The sequence below is a fragment of the Gekko japonicus genome, unplaced genomic scaffold (assembly GCF_001447785.1).
Source record: "Gekko japonicus isolate JY-2015 unplaced genomic scaffold, Gekko_japonicus_V1.1 scaffold1691, whole genome shotgun sequence".
In the NCBI taxonomy this organism is placed as follows: Eukaryota; Metazoa; Chordata; class Lepidosauria; order Squamata; family Gekkonidae; genus Gekko; species Gekko japonicus.
Genome location: NW_015175410.1, coordinates 173,858 through 197,746, shown reverse-complemented (window position 1 = coordinate 197,746; position 23,889 = coordinate 173,858). Strand labels below are relative to the sequence as shown.

General features: G+C 42.7%; 1 protein-coding gene across 3 annotated transcripts in view; it reads left to right on the top strand.

Annotated features, from left to right (window-relative positions):
* The window catches only part of HPCAL1 (hippocalcin like 1), a 129,119-nt gene that overhangs the window by 97,843 nt on the left and 7,387 nt on the right, over nucleotides 1-23,889 (top strand). For all 3 annotated transcript variants that reach the window (XM_015425740.1, XM_015425738.1, XM_015425739.1), the window contains exons 2-3: nucleotides 16,305-16,706; nucleotides 18,808-18,913. In XM_015425740.1, coding sequence (XP_015281226.1) covers nucleotides 16,329-16,706; nucleotides 18,808-18,913 — 484 coding nt within the window. In that variant the 5' untranslated portion in view covers nucleotides 16,305-16,328. The remainder of the gene's footprint in view (nucleotides 1-16,304; nucleotides 16,707-18,807; nucleotides 18,914-23,889) is intronic.

The window sequence follows — 23,889 nt, the reverse complement described above, 5'->3', positions numbered from 1 at the left end:
CCCTTGGGGAGGCTCCTAATTGAAAGCCTGGTGGAAGATCTCAGTCTTGCAGGCCCTGTGGAACTGCATAAGGTCCTGCAAGGCCCTGATCTCCTCTTGAAGCTCATTCCACCAGAGAGGAGCCACCACTGAGAAAACCCTAGCCCTGGTTATAGCCAGCCTGGCATCCTTTGGTCCGGGAAGGGTCAGTCAGTGTTGGGACCCTGATCGCAGTGCTCTCTGGGGAACATGTGGGAAAAGGCGGTCCCTCAGGTATGTAGGTCCCTGACCATAAAGGGCTTTAAAGGTAAGAACCAGCACCTTGAAGTGAATCCGGTATGCTATCGGTAGGCTCATGTAGATGTTAAATAACATCGGGGACAGCACCGCCCCTTGAGGCACTCCACAATCCAATGGGTGCCTTCGGGAAGGCTGTTCCCCAGGGCCACCCTTTGTCCCCGACCTTGGAGAAAGGAGGTGAGCCATTGCAAGGCAGGCCCCTGAATTCCAGTGTTGGCGAGGCGGTGGATCGGTTGCTGATGGTCGACCATGTCGAACGCAGCCAACAGGTCCGACAACAAAAGCACTGCCGATCCACCCCGATCCAGATGCCTCCAGAGATCGTCTGTGAGGGCAACCAGTGCCATCTCTGTGCCATGACCCAGGCGAAAGCCGGATTGGAAGGGGTCTAAAATGGAAGCGTCATGCAAAAAGCTCTGTACCTGCATTGCCACAGCCCTCTCTATTATCTTGCCCAAATAGGGCAAGTTGGAAACCGGATGGTAGTTCGCCAATTCAGTCGGGTCCAGAGACAGCTTTTTTCAGAGAGGACATACCACCGCTTGAGTGCCCCCAGGAACAGACCCTCTGAGAGGGACTTGTTGACGATTTCCCTTAGGGCACCTTGATCATCCTGTATCCTGATTCTGTCTTCTACCATATTTGCTACCCTTCCCAATTTAGTATTGTCTGCAAATTTAATAAGCATTCCCTCTATTCCTTCCTCTAAATCATTTATAAAGATGTTGAACAAAACAGATCCCTTCCAGGACAGATCCTTGAGGCACTCCACTTGTCACTCCTCTCCAAGAAGATGAGGAACCATTAACAAGCACTCTTTGGCTGAAAGCATGATATTTATTTCAAAAACCATTGTTGCAAGGTGGTTGTTTACAAACCCTCAATTGTGCTCCTGGCACAGTACAGGACTGGATCCCATGGAATCTGTTCCACTTATATTAGAGCTAATAGCAGGATCTTCTACTTCTGAAGCGGAGGACATCTTGGTGGGTGATTCTCACCGTCTATTCAGGGAGGCAGGAACTACTTTTTCTCCTTCCTGTCTGTGACATGAGAGTCACCCGCCTTCAATTCTGTTGCTTTCTACAATGAAGTGAATTTTGTAAACAAGTCTGAAAATGCAAAACGGTACAAATTAAGTCCCCTATCTGTGAAGATTCTGTCAGACTAAAGAGCATGAAAGGCAGGCAAAACATTAGTCACGGGAGTCTAATGATAACAGTGTGTGTGTTGATATTCAAGAAGTAGATTTGGGGAGAAATGCAGCACAAATATTTTATCAGAGTAGTAAGCATGCTGGGGAGTATTTTAAAAAAATATGCCTCATGGACCAAAGCAAGGAAAGGAAAAAGTGTTTGATCTGCTATCATTTCTTTATGTTACTGGATGGTGCAGCACAGCATAGCAAGTATCTTAATAATGCACCATGTATTTTGGCTTGCCGGCAAAAAGACATCCTATATATGGTTTAAACATTGAGCAGGATTCTTCCATTGACCCTGTACACAAGCTTGCTAAGCCCTAAAGAAGCTTTGATGCTGACAGTTACAGGACATCTGGCACGGAAAGGGTATCCACATTGTCATGATCTAAATGAATAACCCATTTTGCATCTTTCTGAAATCAGAGAGCAGAACCTTGATTCTGAATCCATTTCTATTGCACATTGATTTCTGCCGTTCTCAGTATTGCCCTTTGAACAAACAAACTGGTGGGGTTAAATGTTGTTCTGTAACTCTGTCACTTTCTTGAAGTCTTTCATGCAGTGAAACTTCTGGTTTTAAAAAGTTACAGCAAAATCAGGAGGAAGACATCCTGGTCTGTTGGATTTACTCTTCCTCAGAACATACTCAACAGCAAACAGTTTTACAAAACAGGCTACTAAGATCTTCTACACAATATCTACACATTAGCAGAGCCCTAAACCACCCTCCTTAATTGGATTAGTATACCAGTCTCTCAGGGACTCATGGGTAGTCTCTGGGCTGATGTATGGAGCAGGCTGCTCTGCTTGTGGTAGCTGCCTCATTCTTCTGTGTCAGTAGTAGCTGTTCCCTCACTCACGACAAAGGCACCATGTAGCTTCCCCCCCCCTGCCAATTGTATTGCAGAATTCTGACAGCCTCCATGCACCAGGAGAAAAAAAATGCATAGGTTGCCAATCTTTTGTTTCAGCTGCTTGGCTTTAATGCATTTTTAACACCTTTTGTTTTGAGATTCCTATATTACCTGTCAGGGAAGTGCAAACCCCTGAATCCCTGCAAGAATCCATTACAATGGGGGAGGAGAATTTCCAAAAAGTGATAAAGAAAGCTCTTCCCACCCCCCCTCAAATCTGAGTTAGTATTTTATGCCCGAGTTCTCCATTTGCTTTGGGCAGCCATGGTCTCAAAGGCACATTGTTCTTCTTTTTGAAGACCTTAATTGATTTTAGAAGAGCTTTTGCTTTTTATGACTCAGCACTGCGATGGTGTGGTGTTAGGTTTTCTTTCTTCCTCCTAGAAGCCTCTGTAACATTTATTTGCTGTACAAACAACCTTTACAGTAGAAGTCACCTTGAGAAACATAAGTGCATCTGGAATAAAATAAGATGTTCCCATGCAGCTTGCTAAAGAGAGGCATCAATGGAATATGTTTTCTGACTTCATTTTTTAGCCAAATGGCCTTATTTTATTAATAAATGTGGGGAATTATGATTATTAAGTGGCAATAGGCATTAATTATAGGACCATAACCTTTGTATACCAGAGTTTGAGTTCCAAGTACCCAGGAATAGACGCTGAGGCTAGATTACTAAAGTAGTGATTTCTTTACTAAAGGAATCTCAGACATACAAATATAAAATCAAGCACACACATACTCAATACAGGACTAAGAATTCAGAGAGAAAAAATACAGAGACGTTTGCATTAGCAGGAAGTATCATTGTTGAGGTGTCCGGCGAGACGAGTTGATTCTGCAGCAAAAAAGGGATAAAATAAGGGAAGGGGCCATGAGTTGACGAGAAACACACATGGAGAGGTCCCAAACTGCGCAAGAAATGGAACCAGCAAGATAGGGTGGGGTTAGAAGAGGTAAAAGCAAAAGAGCGAGCAAGAGCGCAAGCCTCTTCTTTTATACCTGAAAGCGTGACCTGTGGCAGGGCTGCTTTGGTCACCTAGTTCCCAGGAAATATAAAGAAAACGTAAACTAAGAATGGGGCAGAAAAGGGATTAATGGTTGGACAATTGCAAGTAATGCTTTGGCTGGGAGTGACACCTCTTGAGGGAAAGGGGTAGACAAGGAGAGAAGGAAGAAAACCAATCAGGTTGCAGGACTGGTACTTTGGATTAATGACCAGATGTTTGACAGCTGCGTTATCTTGATGGGTAGCAGGAAGACTTGATGGCTTGCTATTGTCATCGGGCACATCCTTTTGTCTTAGGCTGGAGAGGAATGTGTGTTTCTCCTGGTGATATTAATACGTGAAGGTGAGGGGGAATTCCTGCATGATGGAGAAGGGAGTTTTTCATGGCATCTGTGCAGGAACACCTTGAGCTTTTTGCACAGCATGGCATCCTTCAGTGATCTGCTGCCGTTTCTGTGTATGTGGAGGTCGGGGCTGCCAGTCTGCATCCCAGCGCTGGCATGGTTGCAAAGCTGCAAGGGCAAGAGGCTCCTGTAGTCCAGGGATCCGCATCTGGTTTGGCATGCTGCTTAGGCACAAGGCTCCCCTTGGCCAAAGTACATTCCATAGTCCAGTATAAGGACACTGCTCTTTGGCTACAGTTCTGTCCATTGCCCTGACACACTCTTTTCACAGTTTCAGCAAAGCAGGCATGTTTAAGAGTCTTTAATAATGCCATCTGAAGGGGCTGCATGGCAACACATTTACCTAGCTTAGACTAGGGGTGTGAAAAAAAACAACAGTATTTTTTGGTTTGAGTAAATAGAACCCGAAAAATATTGATATTTCCAAATTCCAGTATCGGTATGATATTCGGATTCAGGAAATAATTGAGATTGTCAAATTCATTTGGCTCCATTATACCCTATGGAGACAGTCCCCATATGGTATAATGGAGAAGGGGGTTGATGAACTTGCACCACTTCCGGGTTCACTAGCACACAGATTGGCTTTGCAAAAGTTATTTAAAGGGAAACTTTAAATGCCTTCTCAAAGCTGCCGCCACGGCAGCAGCACAGGCAAATGACCTCAGAAGGCATTTAAAGTTTAAATGCCTTCTGAGTCTACTTATCTCGCCGAGTCATGCCACAGCAGCGGCACGACTCTGCAAGTGAATTCAGAATGTACTTAAAGTTTAAATGCCTTCTGGCTTCAGTTCTACTCAGCAAGTGAAGCTTAGCCCGAATAAAAACTGAATAAGATTGTCTTTTATTTGGGCTCAGCTAGATCGGTAGCTGAATCAGATTAGAGAAACTGATTTGACTGAATAAATACCCGAATAATACCAATAAAGTATTTTTGGGGTATTTATTCGGCTCAGTATATACTGAGTGCACACCTCTAGCCCAGACCTTTCAGAGCTGCCTGAATATTCTCCAGCACTGAAGGTGAGGGAGATTGAACCTCTTGCAGACACTAATCCTCAGCTAAACTTGCCTGAAGTCACTGAAAGACACTAAAAGGTTAAATAGATTGATACAAGAGAAAAGTCTCTAAATTCGACAGTACTCCCTCCATCTCTCCCTCACACACACTAACAAAGGGATGCAGAGAAAAGAATTATATAGCAATAAAGCCCCATGTATATTGACCCAGTTGGCACTTCATTGTTCATTGTGAACATATAGGCAGGCTTTGCTCCTTTCCGTTATTTGTGGTACATACAATTCTTCCGTTGGTAAGCCAGTAGAGTTAAAAAGTAGTGCATTGATTCTGTGCATCCTATTTTAAAGTGTTTATAGTAATACATTCTGGTGCATCATAAATGTAATGTTTGTCTAGTATACCTAAATTTCTTGATACACAATGCTTAGTACAAGAAGTTATTCTGTTGCTGCCATCTTCTTTCCATAGTGCCACAGACAGTCTGACACACCAGAATGGTATGGATTGCCCTTTAATTACACTGCTATTTTACAATACCAGTACCAGAGGTCAATCACTACCCTGTAGCCCAGCCAGTCCCCTTCTCCTCACCTCCACTTGCTCATACCTAGATGCTTGGGTTCTTCTCCCAGCCTGAGCCCTTCTCCCAACCCCTTAAGCTCCTGTCCTGACCCCTGTACCCCCTCTGCAAGGTTAGATCCAGGGGGAGCCCATCAGCCTGGGTTAGGTGGAAGAAGTTCCATCTGGCTTTCCCCTGGGCTGGGAATGTTGCTTTGCAAGTATCTAGGAGGTTATGTACTCTCTAGCCTGCAAAGATTCCAGGCCTGACTGCCCACAACTCCTTCACAGCTTCGAGCCAGCAGCCTCCGTTGCCTCCTTCAACTGGGGCCTTTTATCCCTCTCCCCCTGGGCACCTAATTCCTAATTCCCTGCTCCTGAGAAGGACTTTACCCCCAGAGGAAGCCTTTGCTGCTCCATAGGGAGCTAGAACTGGTGTCCTGCTTCCTGGTTGTTCCTCCCTTGCTCTCGTCAACTGCAATGGCTGGCTTTTCCTTCACCTCAGCATCTGGGCTGCTGCCTTCCTTGGCACTGTGTCCCTGCTCCACCCTTTCTCCTGCAGGAGTAGGGTGCCCTGGGCTTTGACAGTTACACGGTGTATATAGGACTTCCATTTATAGAACATCATAAACCTATTATTTGACCTATTATTCTACATTTTTTCATCTCTTAATGCTTTCTTAATACTTCAGGGAACATTCTTAAGGTGGTGTATCTCTCTAAGGTTGTTCATTGCCAGCTTTTAAGCTGATTCATTAATAAAAAAAATGCCACAGGGCACTTAGTGGGACATACACTTGAAAAGTTAACCGTTTCCTGGCCTTTTGGGTACAACTTACATTGAGACTGGTTTTGCTTTAAGCTTTCAACAACTTTAGTGTCATCCCATCTTATCATTTTGTGTGTCTGCATGTGTAACCTCTGCTAAGGCTTATGGCTAGAAGAAATTTTATCAGTCTTTAAAAAGTGCTGTTGGATTGCTTGTTTTGTTTTCTACTTCTGCAGAGTACTCTCGGGAACTTCTATTAAAGAAAATGAGAGGTGATTACAGAAACATATAAAGAGTAAATTTATTGACATAAAGCTATGAATTTGAGTACAATCATATAATACTTCAAGTTACTCTTTCTTTTTACAGTCTACAATCTGTGCTGCTTGCTGAGATGGCCTCTTTAATTGAGGCAAAGCTCTAGCTTAGGCTCCTTCTGCCTTGTAGGCCCAATATAAAACCCTGTATGCAGAGCCTATAAGATATTTCTAAGTACTCCCAGTTATCTGCCTTGGAAGCGTCTTCAGTTTCTCCTCAGAAGCTTAGCCTCTAGAGGAGAAGCTCCATTCCACTCTCCCCTTTCAGTCTTGAATTCTTAAAGAACAAGGCACACTGCTGGTTGCTGATAACCAAGGTTGCCCTGTTTGTGTTGCACTTCTGTTTTAGAGATTTCAACCTGCTAACCTTTAAGCTTTTAAGTTTTGTAGTACTTCATGCCTGCAGAACATCTTGTTTAACAGCTGATACGAATTGCACTTAGGTGGGCGCTTTTCCCGCTTTACAGCCCAGGAGTTTCCATGGCAAAGTCAGATTTGAAGAAACTGATTTGATGAAATCTTTCTATAGCTACTGAGTGAAATGTTATTTGGATGCTCCCAGCAAGGGTCTCTTCCTTTGTCATGATTAATGAGATATTTAGGTGTTTAATTTTGTAGGAGCTACCTGAAGCACAAGTCATGCCTGAGGGCTATCCTATCAGAAATCGTAATAGATTGAGATAAATGTCAGTTATTTAATTGCCCTTAATAAATTGGTTTAGGCAGTGTGAGATTTTTATTGGAGTCTATCACACTGAGATCCAGATTTTTAAAAATCCCACTGAAACTGAATAAAAGGTAAAGATTCCCTTGCTCGAAAGCCAGTCGAATCTAACTCTAGGGTTGCGTTGCTCATCTCCGTTTCAAAGCTGAAGAGCCAGCACTGTCCGAAGACATTTCCGTGGTCATGTGGCCGGCATGACTAAACACCAAGGCGCACGGAACGCTGTTACCTTCCCACCGAAGTGGTACCTATTTATCTACTTGCAATTTCTTGCTTTCGAACTGCTAGGTTGGCAGGAGCTGAAACTAGAGATGGGAGCTCACTCCATCATGCGGCACCCGGGTCTCGAACTGCTGAACTACTGACCTTCCACACCCTGCAGTTCAGCGTCTTAACCACTTGAGCCACCGCAGCTCCATGAAACTGAATAGCTCGACTTAATATTTTGTATTCATTAATATATCGTAACAATAAAAAGTAAGCATAACGTTTCTTGCTGCTTTTTAGAAGAGTTTGTTAGCTTAATCTGACAGCAGTTTAAACATGATTGTTTGGTCACAGGACAGGCATTCCCTCCACAAAGGGAGATATTAGTGAATCAATGGGCTGTCTGTACCCAATCAGAGATCCATCAGAGTTGCTGATTTGAATCGCCACTCTGCCATGGAAGCTTGCTGGGTAACCATGGCCCAATCACACACACACAGACACTCAGCCTAACCTGTTTTACAGGGTAGTTGTGAGAATAAAATGGAGAAGGGGAGAACATTGTTAGCCACTTTGGGTCCCCCAATGGGGAAAAGAGTTGGGTACAAATGATGTAAAATATACCCAGTCAGGAAAGGTGTCACTTTGAATGCCTGATAAGGTGGTTGGAAGTCTTAAAAAGTTAGGAAAGAATATAAAGCAGTCTCTGAAGGTGCCCTAATCCAGCAAGGACTGTTTTGCCAAGTGACACAATATGTGGGGGGTTTGGTACTCTCTGGTGTGACCTTGGGTCAGTTACAGGTTATTTCAGAGCTGTTCTCTCATGAGCAGTCCTTGGAAGAGCTCTCTTAGCCCCACCTACCTCACAGGATGTCTGTTGTGGGGAGGGGAAGGGAAAAGAAATTGTAAGCTGCTCTGAGATTCCTTTGGGTAGTGAAGGGTGGGGTATAAATCCAATCTCTTCTTCTCACTTAGTCTTCTCAATAGTCTTCTTTTCTTCTCCTCTTTATGTTCAAAAATATTATCTTTTATTTGTTCATTTTGTCAAGATGCTGCAGCTTGGTCTAGTTTATCTTCTTCCTTGCCTGGATTTTATGTTCAAAAATATTATCTTTTATTTGTTCATTTTGTCAAGATGCTGCAGCTTGGTCTAGTTTATCTTCTTCCTTGTCTGGATTTTTTTTTTTAATTTTTTTTTTTTTAGATTTTTCAGAATCCTCAGAATTTTCAAAATCATCCTGTGTGTCCTCTGTTGATAGTTCTTCTGCCTATTGTTTAGCTTGTTCAACTGTTGAGATATTAATCTTCTGCCTTTAGGTAATGAAACCTCTAAGGCACATGGGATTCTCCAGTGGTATCTTATTTCTCTCTCTCTCTCTCTCTCTCTCTCTCTCTCTCTCTCTCTCTCTCTTTTTTTTCTATATATACAAAACAAAATTCTCTCTCTCTTTTTGCAGAATTTACCGCAAAAAAAAAAATCAAAGTCTTTTCTTTTCCTTAAGGCTGTTGTAGGTAAATCTTGAAATATCTTGATCTCTTTCTCTGCAATTTTAAGGGGAGGGTCTCTCTGTTTGTTCAGTGTGGTATCTCTTGTCTTTTTGTATACAAATTTAATCAGGTTATCTCGAGGTAACCTGTTCCTTGAAGCAAACCTTGAATTAACTCTTTATATCTGATCAATATCTGGAAAGTCTCCTTGAATCTTTAAATAATCTTGTAACACTTTACGGAAGCAATCGTTCAGATTTGTTTTACCAAAATCTTCAACCTCTAAATCATAGATTATTGACTCTGTTTTGGACCTCCAGAATCTCAATTCTCTGATCTTCTCTATCCAAGCATATATCTTGAGCTTGTTAATGCAATTCCAAATATTTAAATTTGTCTTTAGCTTTCTTAATCTCTTGAGAATTTTCTTGCAATTTACTCTGGATATCTTCTAGTCCTAATTTTAATTCCTCTTTCATGTCTGAGATTTCTTTTTGAGCCTTTGATCAGTGTGTTCTTCACGCTGTTTGATTTGGAGGCTTACGTCTTGAATTTTTTAAAATCTAAAACATCATGTTCATCCTTTCCTTTCCCCTTCTTATCCTTATCTTTTAATCTTGTTGACATTCTTATTTTTCTAAGTACCCTTCTCCTTCTAAATATTTTATACAATTTCTTCATCTATCAGTAGCAATACCAATGAGTCAACCATAAGCTTAGTTATTATTAGCGTTCAATGAAATCAGCAAAAATAACTGTTTATCGATTAATCATAGCTCCCCCTACACAATTACTGTGCTTCGGCAAGCTCCAGAAGCTCAACAAATAAATCCTTTTATTAATTTCTGAATGCAATATAACATCAATATTATTTCAGGGTATTACAACTTATTTCATATATGCAGACGATCAACAGTTTTCTAAAATATGTTAGTAGGAGGAAAAGCAAAACTTATTCCACAGGAAAGATATAGGTTATCAGAAAATAGAAATAATCCAAAAACAAATCATAGTAATGTCACTCAAATAATGAATTAATATATTTAACACCTAATACTACTTTAAAAAGATAAAAAGATAGTGATTAGTAATTATTTATTAGTATTGTTTATTAAGGAAGTCTTTTCCAATCTGTCGATTCATTAAATATTTTTTATATTATTCATGATTTTATTTGCAAACTTCACCATTAGCTGGAGCCAAAGATCATAGAATCCAAAATAGTTTGGGATAGGTAGTCGAAGACGGAAAAAAGAAATGCCTCAATGCAGTGTCCCGTAATTAGTCCAGTTAAGGAGTCTTGCCAAATCTTGCCAGAGAAGCGAATGACACAAATAATGTAGCCCAGGGGTGTTGAACTCATTTGTTATGAGGGCCGGATCTGACATAAATGAGACCTTATTGGACCGGGCCATGAGTGTCATAAAATGTAATGCCAGGTAGCGGAGATATAAACTTTATAAAGGACACAAACAAACACGAGTAAAGATTTTTTAAACTTTAAGTAAAACATGCTTAAAACACTAGCACTCTTGCAATATTTTGTCTGTTTAACAGTCTCTGATAATTGACACCTCTTGCTCTGAATTATTGCATCAAAATGTCTGTGCTGTAGCAATCTTGAGTATGCTGTTTAGGTGCATATCTGTAAGCTGTAAACCTACTTTTGATTTATTGAAACTCATTACAGAAAACTCATGTTCAGTGTTCTGAGCCTAGGACCCGGGGAAAACATGAAATGGCTGGGCATTGCAACCTTTTGTACATAAGTTGCTTCATGTGCTGGTCAAGAACATGAGAAGGCATCCTGACACAGACTGAGGGTCATGTGTTTATCTACAAAACTATAGTCTTGCCCAGAGTAATAACTGCAACTTCCTACAAAGGAAATGTGCTGGGTGAACTTGGTCTGGACACACACTCTCAGCCTAATTCACTTCACTGGCTTGTTGTTATTCTTCCTCTAAAATAGTTCATACTGCTTTCTTACTGAGAAAGACTGGATCATGAGGGCATGAATACAGTGAAAAGGAGGAGGGAACCCAGTTGCACCCAGGAGAGCCCTGGCATAAAGAGCCCAACAAAAAACACACACACACACACACACACACACACACACTGCAGCAAGGCACAAAAAAGCTCATACCTTGAACAAAACTTTATTGGTCTTAAAGGTGCTTGGTATTTCTCCCTTGTAATTGAGGCAGCCCAGCAAAGCAAGCTCTCCCTCGTTCCTTCCCTTTCTTCCTTCCTTCATGGAGAAACCTCAGCCAGTGGAAGAAAATACTTTCCTTTGTCTCCAGCCTAGCCACGAAGCAAGCTCTGGCTGTTTCCTCCCTCCCCCCTGGGAAGAGGAGGGGAGGAGCCTCAGACAGTTCTTTACCAGATTCTCTCAATCACACAGGAGAGGCTTGCCTATCTATCTCTCCTGTGCGATTGAGGGAGATTGGTAAAGCAAGCTGTGACATGGCAGCAGCAGCAGAACTGGAAAATGAAGCAGGAAACAGCCAGGTCCTTGTGGGCCAGATTGGGACCCTCCGAGGCCTTATCCACATGGTTGACACCCCTGCTATATCCTTTTAAAATTGCAGCCAAGAGAAAAAAGAGACACGAGGCTTCTTTCAATAAGGGGGAAATAGAAATCACAATAACTCAGTAAGTTAGACTCCCCCCCGGCCCGGTTGGAGTCATTTATAGTCCAGTAATAAAATCTATCACAGAGTCTGTGATTTAATACTAATTAAAATCCTATCAGCAAACACAGCCCTCTGGATATTTCTGGTTTAAATCTATAGTTGCTGGGGAAAAATCAGAGTTAAATATGGCGGCTATGGTTTGCAACTCTGTGTGGTCATCAGTCTCTAATCACCATTCAGAAGTTAAATCCAATATTATTAGAATAAATTGTGCTTTTGTTTCACCCCAGTAAAGATTAACAGCTTCACAAATGCTTGCAGCAAATTACAGAAAGAGAAAACTTCTCCTTCAGCTAAACATATTCCTTTTAGCTGGCACACTTCCTGGTTTTCAAAAACAGATAAAAAGTGAGTTGAAAGGGGAGAAAATTAAAGTCTCTTGATCTACTTAATTGCTTAATTTTTCTATCATGTCCTCTTGTTGAAATACAATGAAACAGTAAATACTAAACACAAATATCGGGGAAAACAGAAAAAAGGTAAATGCAGAGATAGAAGGTAGGACTGCTCTTGATAACCTTATCTCATCCTGACTGTCTTGATATTCACAGAAACTGACCTGAACATAAATCCAGGAAGTTCCACAGGTCAACTGGCCTCCTGATGGGACCTTGGTATAAGCGCCTTGGTGAGAGGAGATGCCGGAGCAGAAAAACAGTCCAGCCAATGAGCAGCCATTCCACCCTGAAGTAGTATTAAACCTTCTTGAAACATAATTGGTGTATTTGTATTATTTTGAAATTGCGTAAATATACATAATACAACTGTTACAAGAGGTTTAAAAAATTGCAAAGGCTAACTTGGGAAAGTTAGGCCCTTCATGGGGGATCTCTGTTACCATTGCCTAGGCTAGTATGTTCTATCTAGTCATTTTTATCCTGGTCTTCCTTCATGGAGCAGGATAAAACATATTGGGTGTGGTCAGATGGCGTGCTGGGAGCAGTTTAAATTGCTCCAGGCCCAAAGCTTTTTTTTTTAACCTGGAGAATTGCGATCACACTCACCTCCTTGTTCCGGATCGCTGCACAGCCACATCGCTCTCTGCTGTCCACATGTGGGAGCGTGCGTCAGTGGGGGGGTTTTCCTCTCAGTTTGGGCATGCGCACAGGCGGCCATCTGTAGAATTAAAATTTTCGCACATGCGCAGAACAGCAATTTCCACTTCAACCCAACTGCTGTAACACTTCCCTTTAAACTTTTACCCCGAAACTGGCCTCTGTGAGATCCCAAACTCGTCTAACCAACAAAACTAGGCACCGTTTAAACATTGTTTTTAATAACGCAGGAGCGGAGCTCCGCCTGTGCGCATACCGCCGACGCTAAAATAAAATGGCGGGCGAAGGGCGGAAGCCTCGGGCTTCCGAGCAGAAGTGGCTCGACACCGCAGGAGCGATCAGACGTCAGAACAGTGCGGCTAGAACCGGAGAATCAGGAAAACACCACTTGGGAACCTGGTAACAAAATACTCCATTTTAAATGGGGTTTGTGCCGGAAAGCAACAGCTGGGGACAGTGCGCAGATGTTGGATGTGTGAACGTGGATATAAAATCAGTTACTGAAGCATGCCGAAAGAAGACTAAATGTTCAGATGGGTCTGAACGCACCCATTGTTTAGTGCCTGATACTCTTAAAAACTAGAATGCTAACAATGCTTCAACAAATGCTGGGGGATCGGGGGGGGGGTGTTTGGAGAAGGTGGCGTTTGGGGAGAATGTGGTGTCATCTCTAGGCAATGCTCTAGGCTGCCTCCCCCATCTTTGATCTTTACCATAGAAACCAGAGGAATTTTCTAGAGCGGTCACTATGTGAAGGCCATTTTTCTCTCCTTCCTCATAACCTTGGGAGTGAAAAGTTGTTTCTATAGTGAGGCTGGAGATTCCATTTGCTCCTTATAGTACTTCAGAATGGAAAGTGTTTGGTTTCTTTCCTCTTTCTCTCTTTTCTTTTCCCTTCCTCCCCCAATCCTTGTATGAATAGCATACCTTGAATAACGCTTTGAAATAAACATGGAAAGCAATTTATTTGCCTAGCTGTCAGTGTGTACAATTAGCTGGAGAGTTCCTCTGTGCTCTTTACATGGCTTACAGCTCTGCCAGCTGGGAGCTTAGCTTAAACATTTCAACATTTTGGAAGCAAGCAGGGTTCCATTAGAGCAAACAGTGAATAGAAATGAAGCGAGGAGGTTGGAATGTTTATGGTTTCTGCGACACAGAAGTAGCTAATGATATAAACACAGGTTTCTGTTTTAAACCTGATGTGTTTTATTAATGAGCAGCTGGTTGCTTTTTCCCCCCTTTTTCTCTCTGAGCAGGATAGGATTGAATATTGCTAAGCCGGCGTAGAAATTAAAGGAGTATAATTAGCCCTGTGTGGAGTTCGGGTTTTGGTAACCTTCAGTAATGACATCCTTTTCTTGCTAACTGCCCCCTTCCCCAAAAAATGTTCAGATGAAGATATTCAGATTGGGCCAGGAAAGTGTTTAGTTTTCATGAGGTGTGGTGGTTGTCTTGTGATGGTTTGTTTTGTTTGCTATTGCTCGGCCAGAGTTCTTCACAGTAGTCCTTCTTCATAAAGTGGTGACATGCATGTGAAAGGCTGGAGGGTGGGGTGGAATGGGAAAAAGTCTACACATGGTATGGTGATCATCCCCAAAAGTCCTGCCTCTCCTCCAGGGCTTTAAACCAATCCTTGGCCCCGGTCACACGGGCAGGAAACTGCAGAGGAGAAGCGTGGCTGTTTGCCCTGGGGCAAACTACTGCGCAGTTACGTGATCAGACCTCCTGTGGAGGTCCTGTGGAGGTACCGTGGAGGTTCCATGGCAAGGGAGAGGTGCCGATCACAGGACAAGCCGGCGCACAACGAAGAAGCGCGCGTCGCGGCAAACTGTTTTTTATTTTTGTGTACATGACAAATGCGCATGCGCATCCACAGAGACTTGGACAAAAAAACCCCACCTTATTTGCAAGGGGACATGGGCGGGCGCCGGATGCCACCGGAAACGCGATCAGACGCCCGCCTTTGCCCCGCAGTTTCCGGAAACTAGTATCTCCAAGGTACTAGTTTTTTGCCACGCAGTTTCGGCTGGAAGCCTCGGTTGAGCCACGGGAGTGCTACGCTTCCCAGATGTGCTGGTGAGATCGCGCCCGGAAACTCCGGCTGTTTTCTGTCTCACTTGTGTGGCTTCTGTTACGTGTGACCGCAGCCCTTGTTAATTTGACCACATACAAATCCAAGTGATTGTTAGGCGATCACTTGACCCCTCTGGGCAAATGCACTACACAGTCTGTTTTATATGGAAATTGAGAGGTAGTTAGAGAAGTCTGTCTAGGGTCACTCAAGGCAGCAAACATGGTCTTAGTCTGAACAACTCATGCATGCAATTTGGGGGAGAGTGGTGAGAGGGACAGCTGAGCATACAATTTAGCCTCTGCAGCAAAATTTATCTCTGATCTCTTTGATGCTTAAAGACTGAGTGGAAGAGATCTGGGCAGATTTCTTAGGCAGTTGTGGCATATCTTGAATGCCAGCATCACACTCCCTGTGAAGTAGCAGGCACTTTGCACCTCTCCATTTTGTATACAAGATTTCTTGCTTGGTGAACTGGCTGTAAAAAGTACAGTTGGGAAATCCCTGGTCTGTTGCCATTAGTCCTTTTGCCTGATTAAGCTTCGTCACAGAAAAACCCTTTGGAAAAGTTCACACGGCTGAAACTGTGGGTTGCTATTTTTAAGAAGCTTTCTAAAAGGTGCAGTGCCCCAGGGTGGAACACAGTCACAGACTTAGGTATGCCATTCTCCAGGCAAATGCTTGTACCAGAACAACAACACGGTTGAATGCAGGTACTTACCTGTAATTTATAGTAATCTTGGAAAATATTTGAACTTATTTTCCCTGTACTTTCCTGATTGCATAATGGCAGGTGGTGGCTTGCTTTGATTTGTTTTGTTTTGAAGTGAATACTAGATTAGTTGAATCACTTCTGTGCTCACAACTGTATTTGCCTAAGATAACATGCCTGTAGCATGTGTTATGGAGTGGGAGTGAAAGGTCCTCCAGAGTAATTTTCTTAAATTTGGGGGTGATTTTTGGCCCAGGTTTCACTTTGGTTTTCCCCACTGTCCTTACATCGTTGTTATTTGGTCTGAAATTCTTGAATCTACTTTCAAAATATTTCTATAACTTTTGCCCACATAGGTGAGTGCCACAGTGTGTGTGTGTGTGTCCAGACCATATGGGTTGAGTCCCACAAAAGTTAGACATTTTAGTGAATTGCTTTGGGGGGGAAAGATACTGGGAGAGGTTATGATATTTAATGTCTAATTTGCAGCTAAATTATATAATTTTCAAGGTTATGAGAAGAAACTTAAAGTAGGCAAAAGTACCTGTTGGGTGTTAGCAATACCTATACAGCCCTGTTTATTGTCAATCCTTATGCTTTCAGTAAACACAAGGACATAATGAGGAAAAAAGGATTATGAATTATATAATTCTGCACAAATTAAAGGAGGAAATTACTTGCATATCAGTCTGAACTGCTTTAAAAAAAAAAACACACACAACACAAACCTCCCCAGGTTTCATACTGTTGGCAGCTGGGAGCCAAAAGGAAAGAAGGGTTAAGATACAGAGGCTTCCATACTTCTGGGAACCCTTCTATGACTGGATTTTGAATGCAGCTGTGGATTTAAAATTGACATGATTTCTTTCATTGCAGCCCTAGACATTAATCGAGAACAGAATGGGGAAGCAGAACAGTAAGCTGAGACCTGAAGTACTCCAGGATCTTCGAGAAAATACTGAATTCACAGACCACGAGCTCCAAGAATGGTACAAAGGTTTCCTAAAAGATTGCCCAACTGGCCACTTGACTGTTGACGAGTTCAAAAAGATATACGCTAACTTCTTCCCCTATGGCGATGCCTCGAAATTTGCCGAGCATGTGTTCCGCACTTTCGATACCAATGGAGATGGGACGATTGATTTCCGGGAATTTATAATAGCACTGAGTGTCACTTCACGGGGAAAGCTTGAACAGAAGTTGAAATGGGCATTTAGCATGTATGACCTCGATGGCAATGGCTACATCAGCCGAGCAGAAATGCTTGAGATAGTACAGGTAAGTTAATTGCCATGCTGTGTGAAGATCTAGCCCAGCCCAATTCCTTTTAATTCCTTCAACAGACAGGTTGCTGCCCTTTGCAGCTGCTCTCTAAAATCAGTGTCATCTTATTTAGATCCCCCCTTTTTGTTGGCTCTGTGGAGCTGCCTACAGCTGATTTGGGAGAAGGCAGAACATTTGGAAGCTTGTGGACAGCAAGACCTTGTGCTTGCAGAAAACAAGAGTTTCTTGTGCAAGCACAAACTTATCTTTGCTTGATAGCCTGCCACTGCTAATTCATAGTAGACTCTGCTGAGATAAATGGAGCAATGGCATGATTCTGTATAAAGCAATTCTGTATGCTAATATATGAATATGCATCTGTGTACTGAACACTCAGAAATCCAACATACCTCTTAACTGACTTCACAGTCTATAGCAGTTTGTATCACTGGGCATTAGCGGTATGCATTTCAAGATCCCAAGTGTATCCGGGTTTTCTTGGGAAAACAGAAAAAAATCCCAGATATATTCAGAAATCACTGGGTAGATCCAAAAACAGCAGAGAGAGTACATGATTACAACGGCCAGAATGATTTATGCTCAATGTTGGAAGCAGGATATGCAGACAAAATGACAAGGAAGCTTAACAATTTGGAAGCAGAAGATTTTTTTACAGACTGGAAAGATTTTAAGGACTATTTAGAAAAGAACTGGGATGTAAGGGATGGTTTATTTAGCTTTGACAATTACTAATTGTTAATAGATATTAAAAATTAGATTAAGATGTAATACCAAATTATAGAAGGGTAAGTTACCTATAGATGTGTGTAAGGAAAAAGAAAGGAGGAGGTGAACTTGATTTAAGAATTGTGCAGGAGGTTGGAGCACTGTGGGAAGCCGAATGGGGGGTGGAGGGAGGAGGGTAGGATGTAGTGGTTTAAAAGTGTGTGAAGTATATTTGATTATGTTTATTATATCCTAATAAAATGTTTTTTAAAAAAAATAGCAGAGAGGCAGGAGCAAGCTGTTTGTTGGGCTTTTGCTGCAGTCTCTTTAAAGTTTAAAGGGGCTGCAGAAGACAGCCTGAGGATCAGCTGTGGTGGGGAAGCAAAGTGTTCCCCCGGCTGGCCTTGGGCTGGCTTCTCATGCAGCCCGGTATAGAAGAAGCCAGCCCAGCCAGGATATACATGCCGTGAGGAGCAGATTGCTCCCCGTGGCACAGCATACTCTGGAGCTGGCTTCTCCTGCAGCCCGATTTAAACTGGACTGCAGGAGAAGCCATCCCAGCCAGGATCTGTGTGCCACGGGACACCATCTCCCCGTGGCACAGCAGATCATGGGGCTGGCTTATCCTGCAGCCCCCGACTGGTATTTTTCTTCTTGGATCTATTGGACCTGAAAAAATTCAGGATTTCCAAAAAATCCTGGATCCGAATAACATACCAGTATTGGGATCCGGGATTTTTTTGGAAATCTCTTCTTTGTTTCAGGTCTAATAGACCCAAACCAAGAAATACTGGTTTTAAAAAAATGCCCACCCCTGTTAAGCATAACAAATACAAACAAGTGCAAGCAGTATGATAGGAACACATGACACATAAACTACAGTGCCTGTCTTCATGCTTGAAAGTGCTAGACTTGTTAAACGTTGAGCCAAAGAAAAGGAGAGGTTCTTAAGTGACACGCCAACAGAAGCAGAACCAAGATCTAGTACTTACAAAAGGCAGAGTAATTACAAACCATATCTGGAAAATGTAATGCCAGAAAGAACAACATCATGGAATAATCAAAGGCAGAATAAATTACCATAAACATATACAAAATGGCAAGAGGTACAGATTAATGATCTTTCTACAATTAAGCATATGAAAGTTCTAAGGAACAGTATGATCATATAGAAATAGTAAGACAGTTCCATAAGTACTAGGTCTTGGCTTGGCTTTTGTTGTCTTTTTAAAAGTTGGAACAATCCCTAGAAGTATGGGATAAGCTGGCAAATATTTTACTTTCCATAACTTGTTATGTAAGCATCCACTATGTCAGTCTTGTTAGCAGTAGACTTACAATTCCCATAATGTCGTACGACAGATTTCCTCCTATTCTGCTTCCTTTACAGGCCATCTACAAAATGGTGTCTTCAGTAATGAAAATGCCAGAGGATGAATCTACTCCAGAGAAACGAACAGACAAAATCTTCAGACAGATGGACACAAACAATGATGGTATGATTTCTGCATGTAGACCTCTTGTCTCTGCATCTCTTAATGTGCGAGTTTTCACAGCTCCTTAAATCTAGGATCTAGAAATCCACATGGTCAGAATCTTTGCCAGATACAGAATCCTGAGAAATCTGACTTTGCTCACTTTATTTAAAACAAAACTCTCAAAGTTCTAGATGTCCACAGATGTAGAAGAACCCGACCCACTGAAGGCAGCAGTTGAGAAATACATTTATTTCCTTTCCATGTCTTTCACACTTGCATGGCACATCTCTCTCCCCATCAATATCCCATTCACACCTTGTTTCCAATGCTCCATCCTCTGCCAAGCAATATAAAATCTTATGTTAAATAACTTTTACTACGGGAATCAGGAAAGAATTATCATATGTTTTTGGGTTTGCCATATTTTGAGACTTTTTGCTACTGCCTCTTGCAGATGTATCAGTTCAAGTATTCTGTGAAACACAGTGTAACATGCTGGAGATCGTCAGCTGTGTTGCTTGAACTGAACCTAATTCAGGATCAAGCTAGATGCTACATGTGAGATCAATAATCAACCCCCTCATGCTTATTTTTATTGGAAGCATCTGTAGAAGGCTCCAGATTTCTTTGAAACAGCAGATCTGAGGACTCTTCTCCCTGCACTATTTCCCCAATATAAATGGCTTTCCTTCTTACCTGTTTGCAACATTTTGGGTGGTGATTTAGAGGGGTATGTGAAGACTTGAACTCTGTCTCTACGGTTTTAAGTCAGATTCAGAGGCCCATGCAGTTGCTTTTTAGATAAAGAAAGTAAACATTTGGAAATATGAATACAGGTCTCCTGTGTGGCTTGACCCCTTCTCTCAGCATGCACACAAAAGCGTATACCCAGAATTAAAATTTTGTTGGTCTTAAAGATGCCACTGGACTCAAACGATGTTCTGTGGGACCTCATAAGAACATAAGAAGAGCCCTGCTGGATCAGACCAGTGGTGCATCTAGCTGAGCATCACATAGTGGCTAGCCAGTTCCTCTGGATGGCCAACAACAGGGCACAGAGGCTGAGGACTTCCCCTGATGTTGCCTCCTGGCTCTGGGATTCAGAGGCTTAGCGCCTCTGAATGTGGAGGGTCCCCTCAGTCACCATGGCTAGTAGCCGTTGATAAATCTATCCTCCATGAATCTACCTAATCCCCTTTTAAAGCTGTTTATTCCTGTGATAAGAACATAAGGTGATAAGAATGTAAGAAGTAATTTTTTTTTCATAAAAGATTTTTATTAAGTTTCCACAAACATATAAACAAGACAAAACACACTAGACAAAAACAAACACAGTACATAAACAGGAGCACGTCTGACAGCTTAAATCTATCTTCTAAATATTCGCTGTATAAAATAGTTTTGTGCACTTAATCTCTTCTTGAATTTGTATAAACACTTCTAAGTTTTTATGTATGTATGCCTCAACGTGGACCTTTGGAGAAGCTATAAGGGGTTTGGAGAGTTTGAAAGTTGCAGCATTTTAATTGGCAAAAGTGCCTTCTGTTGCTGGAAAATGTAGGATCCAAGCCAGAATCTTGTCACTCTGACTAAAATCTCCTCTGCTGAGTACTTTTGCAGTTAAGTGTGCTGCTGCCTGACCTCTATAATATATATTCTTTCACCAAAGTAGGGTCTAACTGTGCCTAGAAACCCCTGTATCTGCACATGGGGCTTTTGAACCTCACACACACCTCTACAGATCAGTAATGTTTCTTGATCTTCTAGGCATTTAGAACACACACAAAAGGTATTTTAATGATGAACACAGATAAAAGCATAATACATGCTATTTAGAAAAGAAACAAAAAAAGACAAAAAGAAAATTACTCTGAGTTCACATTAATTATAGTTTGCTGAACTGGCACTTGAAACTTCAAAATCTACTAGACCAAGAATCAATATCCATATTCTTGCAACTGGATCCATGGCCATGATGAACATCATTTTGCCTGGGAGGCTGACTTCTAATGCTGTCTTCTGGGAAAAGTCTTTCAAAATAATGCTTTTTTGAATTCTATCAGGTGCAGGGCTTAGAGTTAGTTTAATATTTGAGACCAGTAATAGGGGAAACTAGTTCTCCCTCTGAGGCGGAGGACATCTTGTGGGTGATTCCCACTGTCCTATCAGGGAGACAGGAACTAATTTTCTTCCTCTTCCTGCTTGTTGAGGGAGTCACCCTTTCCTCAGTTCTATTCCTGCCTCAACAGGGAGAGAAGCTCCATAGCAGGCTCAGCCCTTCTATTCGGCTCTTTTAGGCTTTTCCTCTTACCTCTTCCTCATTTTCCCTTCCCTTCCCTCCTTTATTCTTCCTTTCATCTATTCCTTCTACTTGTGGAGTTCTATTCATCCGTGGAAGGTTCTCTGCTGCCGCCAGCCTCTCGGCCACAAAAACATTTGAAACAGCCACGGCTATCCGGACAGTTTCCTCTCAGAAGGAGCATGACTGTCCCAGAGCCGGCATGCCTTCTGGGCTTGCATGAGCTACTGATGATGACAACCACAGCAGTGGGGGGAAAGTGTGCAAAAAAGGGCCACCTTCTCACCTGGCAATCTGTGCTCCGCTCCTGCTTCTCAGCAGAGAGCAGCAGCCAACTTGAGATGCCAGTTTTGGTGGACAGAGTTCCTATACAAGCTTCCAGCCCCCGTACCAACTCCAAAGAGACTTTTGCCAATCTCTAGCTGGGAGAAATGCTGGCCTGGATGAATCACAAGCGGGAATTAAGATTGCTGGGGAAAAGATCAACAACCTCAGATATGCAGACGATACCACTCTAATGGCAGAAAGTGAAGAGGACCTTAAGAGCCTCTTGCTCAGGGAGAAAAAAAGGAGAGCGCAAAAGTGGGCTTGAAGCTCAACATCAAAAAAACTAAGATCATGGCATCCGGCCCCATCACTCCTTGGCAAATAGAAGGGGAAGTCGTGTAAGTAGTGACAGACTTCTCGTTCCTAGGATCCCAGATCACCGCAGACTGTGACAGCAGTCATGAAATTAAAAGACGCCTGCTCCTTGGGAGGAAAGCGATGGCGAACCTAAACAGCATGATAAAAAGTAGAGACATCACCCTGCCAACAAAAGTCCGCATGGTCAAAACAATGGTATTCCCAGTAGTCATGTATGGCTGCGAGAGCTGGACTATAGGGAAGGCCGAGCACCGAAGAATAGATTCTTTTGAACTATGGTGCTGGAGAAGACTCTTGAGAGTCCCTTGGACTGCAAGAAGATCAAATCAGTCAATCCTAAAAGTAATCAACCCTGACTGTTCCCTGGAAGGCCAGATAATGAAACTGAAGCTCAAATACTTTGGCCACCAAATGAGAAGGGAGCACTCATTGGAGAAGACCCTGTTGCTGGGAAAGATTGAAGGTCAAAGAAGACGGGGACAGCAAAGGATGAGATGGTTAGTGTCATCAATGCAACGAACATGAAATTGAGCCAACTTCAGAGGACGGCAGAAGACAGGAAGGCCTGGCGTGATCTGGTCCATGGGGTTGTGAAGAGTCGGACTCAACTGTGCGACTGAACAACAATAACAAAAGCTGGGAGAACCAGGAGTAGAGCTGCCTTTTTCGGGTCAAGCCTCTGCAATCCAGTTGGACATCGCTCTTCAGGTGGATGTACCTGGCTCCAGGGTGATGGGCATTTCCTCAGCAATTATGAATATGTTTAGACTACCTATGAGGAGGAGATGTATGGTTTCTGTCACAAAGAAGGCTTAGTCTCTTACAGGGTCCAGTCCAATTCTTCCTCTCCCCGCCACTCCCAGGCTGGATGTTGCTTCCCACAATAGGGGCACTGAGTGAACAGCCAAAGCTGCCCAGAAACAAACTTCTGGTGGAAAGAGGAGTAGGGAGGCTCACTGGGAGAGGCATCGTTCCTCTGATACTGAAACAGAGGACAGGGAGGAGCAGGGATTTTTTTTTCTCGGACGAAGAAGACGAAGGGATCAGTGTGCCAGAACAGTCTGCGTGTTTTTAAGCCAGAAGACCCTGTAAACACTGGAACTCCAAGACTCCCCTCTGATCAAAGTCAAAGTCAAAATCTAGACTCAGGGGGAACAAGGAATTCTTCCCCAGATTTAATCCATCAGAGAGGGTACTCCCTCTCCCTGAATTTTTTGAAAGACACCTTAAGGCAGAATGGGCAAAGCCAATCACCAATTGCCGATTTCCTAATTTTGTTAAGGAACTCTATGCATTGCCATTATGTGCAAATGAGATTTTACAAGTTCCCCTAGTGGATGCCCTGGTTTTTTGCCCTTCAGTCATATGGTCTTCTCTCTGAAGATGGCCAGGAGTCACTCAGAGACAACTTTGACAAAAGAGCAGAAACAGCTCTGAAGAAGACATGTGAGGCTATCGCCATGGCTATCAAAGCCTCAGTCACAGCCTCCATTGTCTCCAGGACAGCCATCGTATGGATTAGGAAACAGATTCAACTATTTCCACAAAACAGCAGGAGACTCTTAGAGGGGGCTAACAGAATTTTTGAAAGCCAATGCCTTTACAATGGAAGCTACCTTTGTTATCATGATCTTCTCATCAAGAGCATTGGCCACAGCAGCAGCCGCAAAGAGGGTGCTCTGGCTGCAAGCATGGCAAGCAGACCTCCACTCCAAAAATATCGTTACAGCCTATCACTTCCAGGGTTGATAGACTGTTCGGAGATGCCCTTGACAAAATACTGACTGAGACCAGAGACCAGAAGAAGGCAATGCCTAAGATGCTCAGATGTGCCAGTAGGAGATCTTTTGGTAATTTTTCTTTTTGCTCCCAACATACACTTTCCAGACTTAAACAAGACTCCGAAAGAGCCAACCAGGGATCCTTCAGACAAACATTCAAAAGGGGATCATTCAGTCCAAGATTTCCCAAGCAATCAACTGCCAGACCAGAAAGATCAGACCGTGAGGGTAAATCCCCAAAGGCATGATGGTCAAAGTAGTCCGGGGGG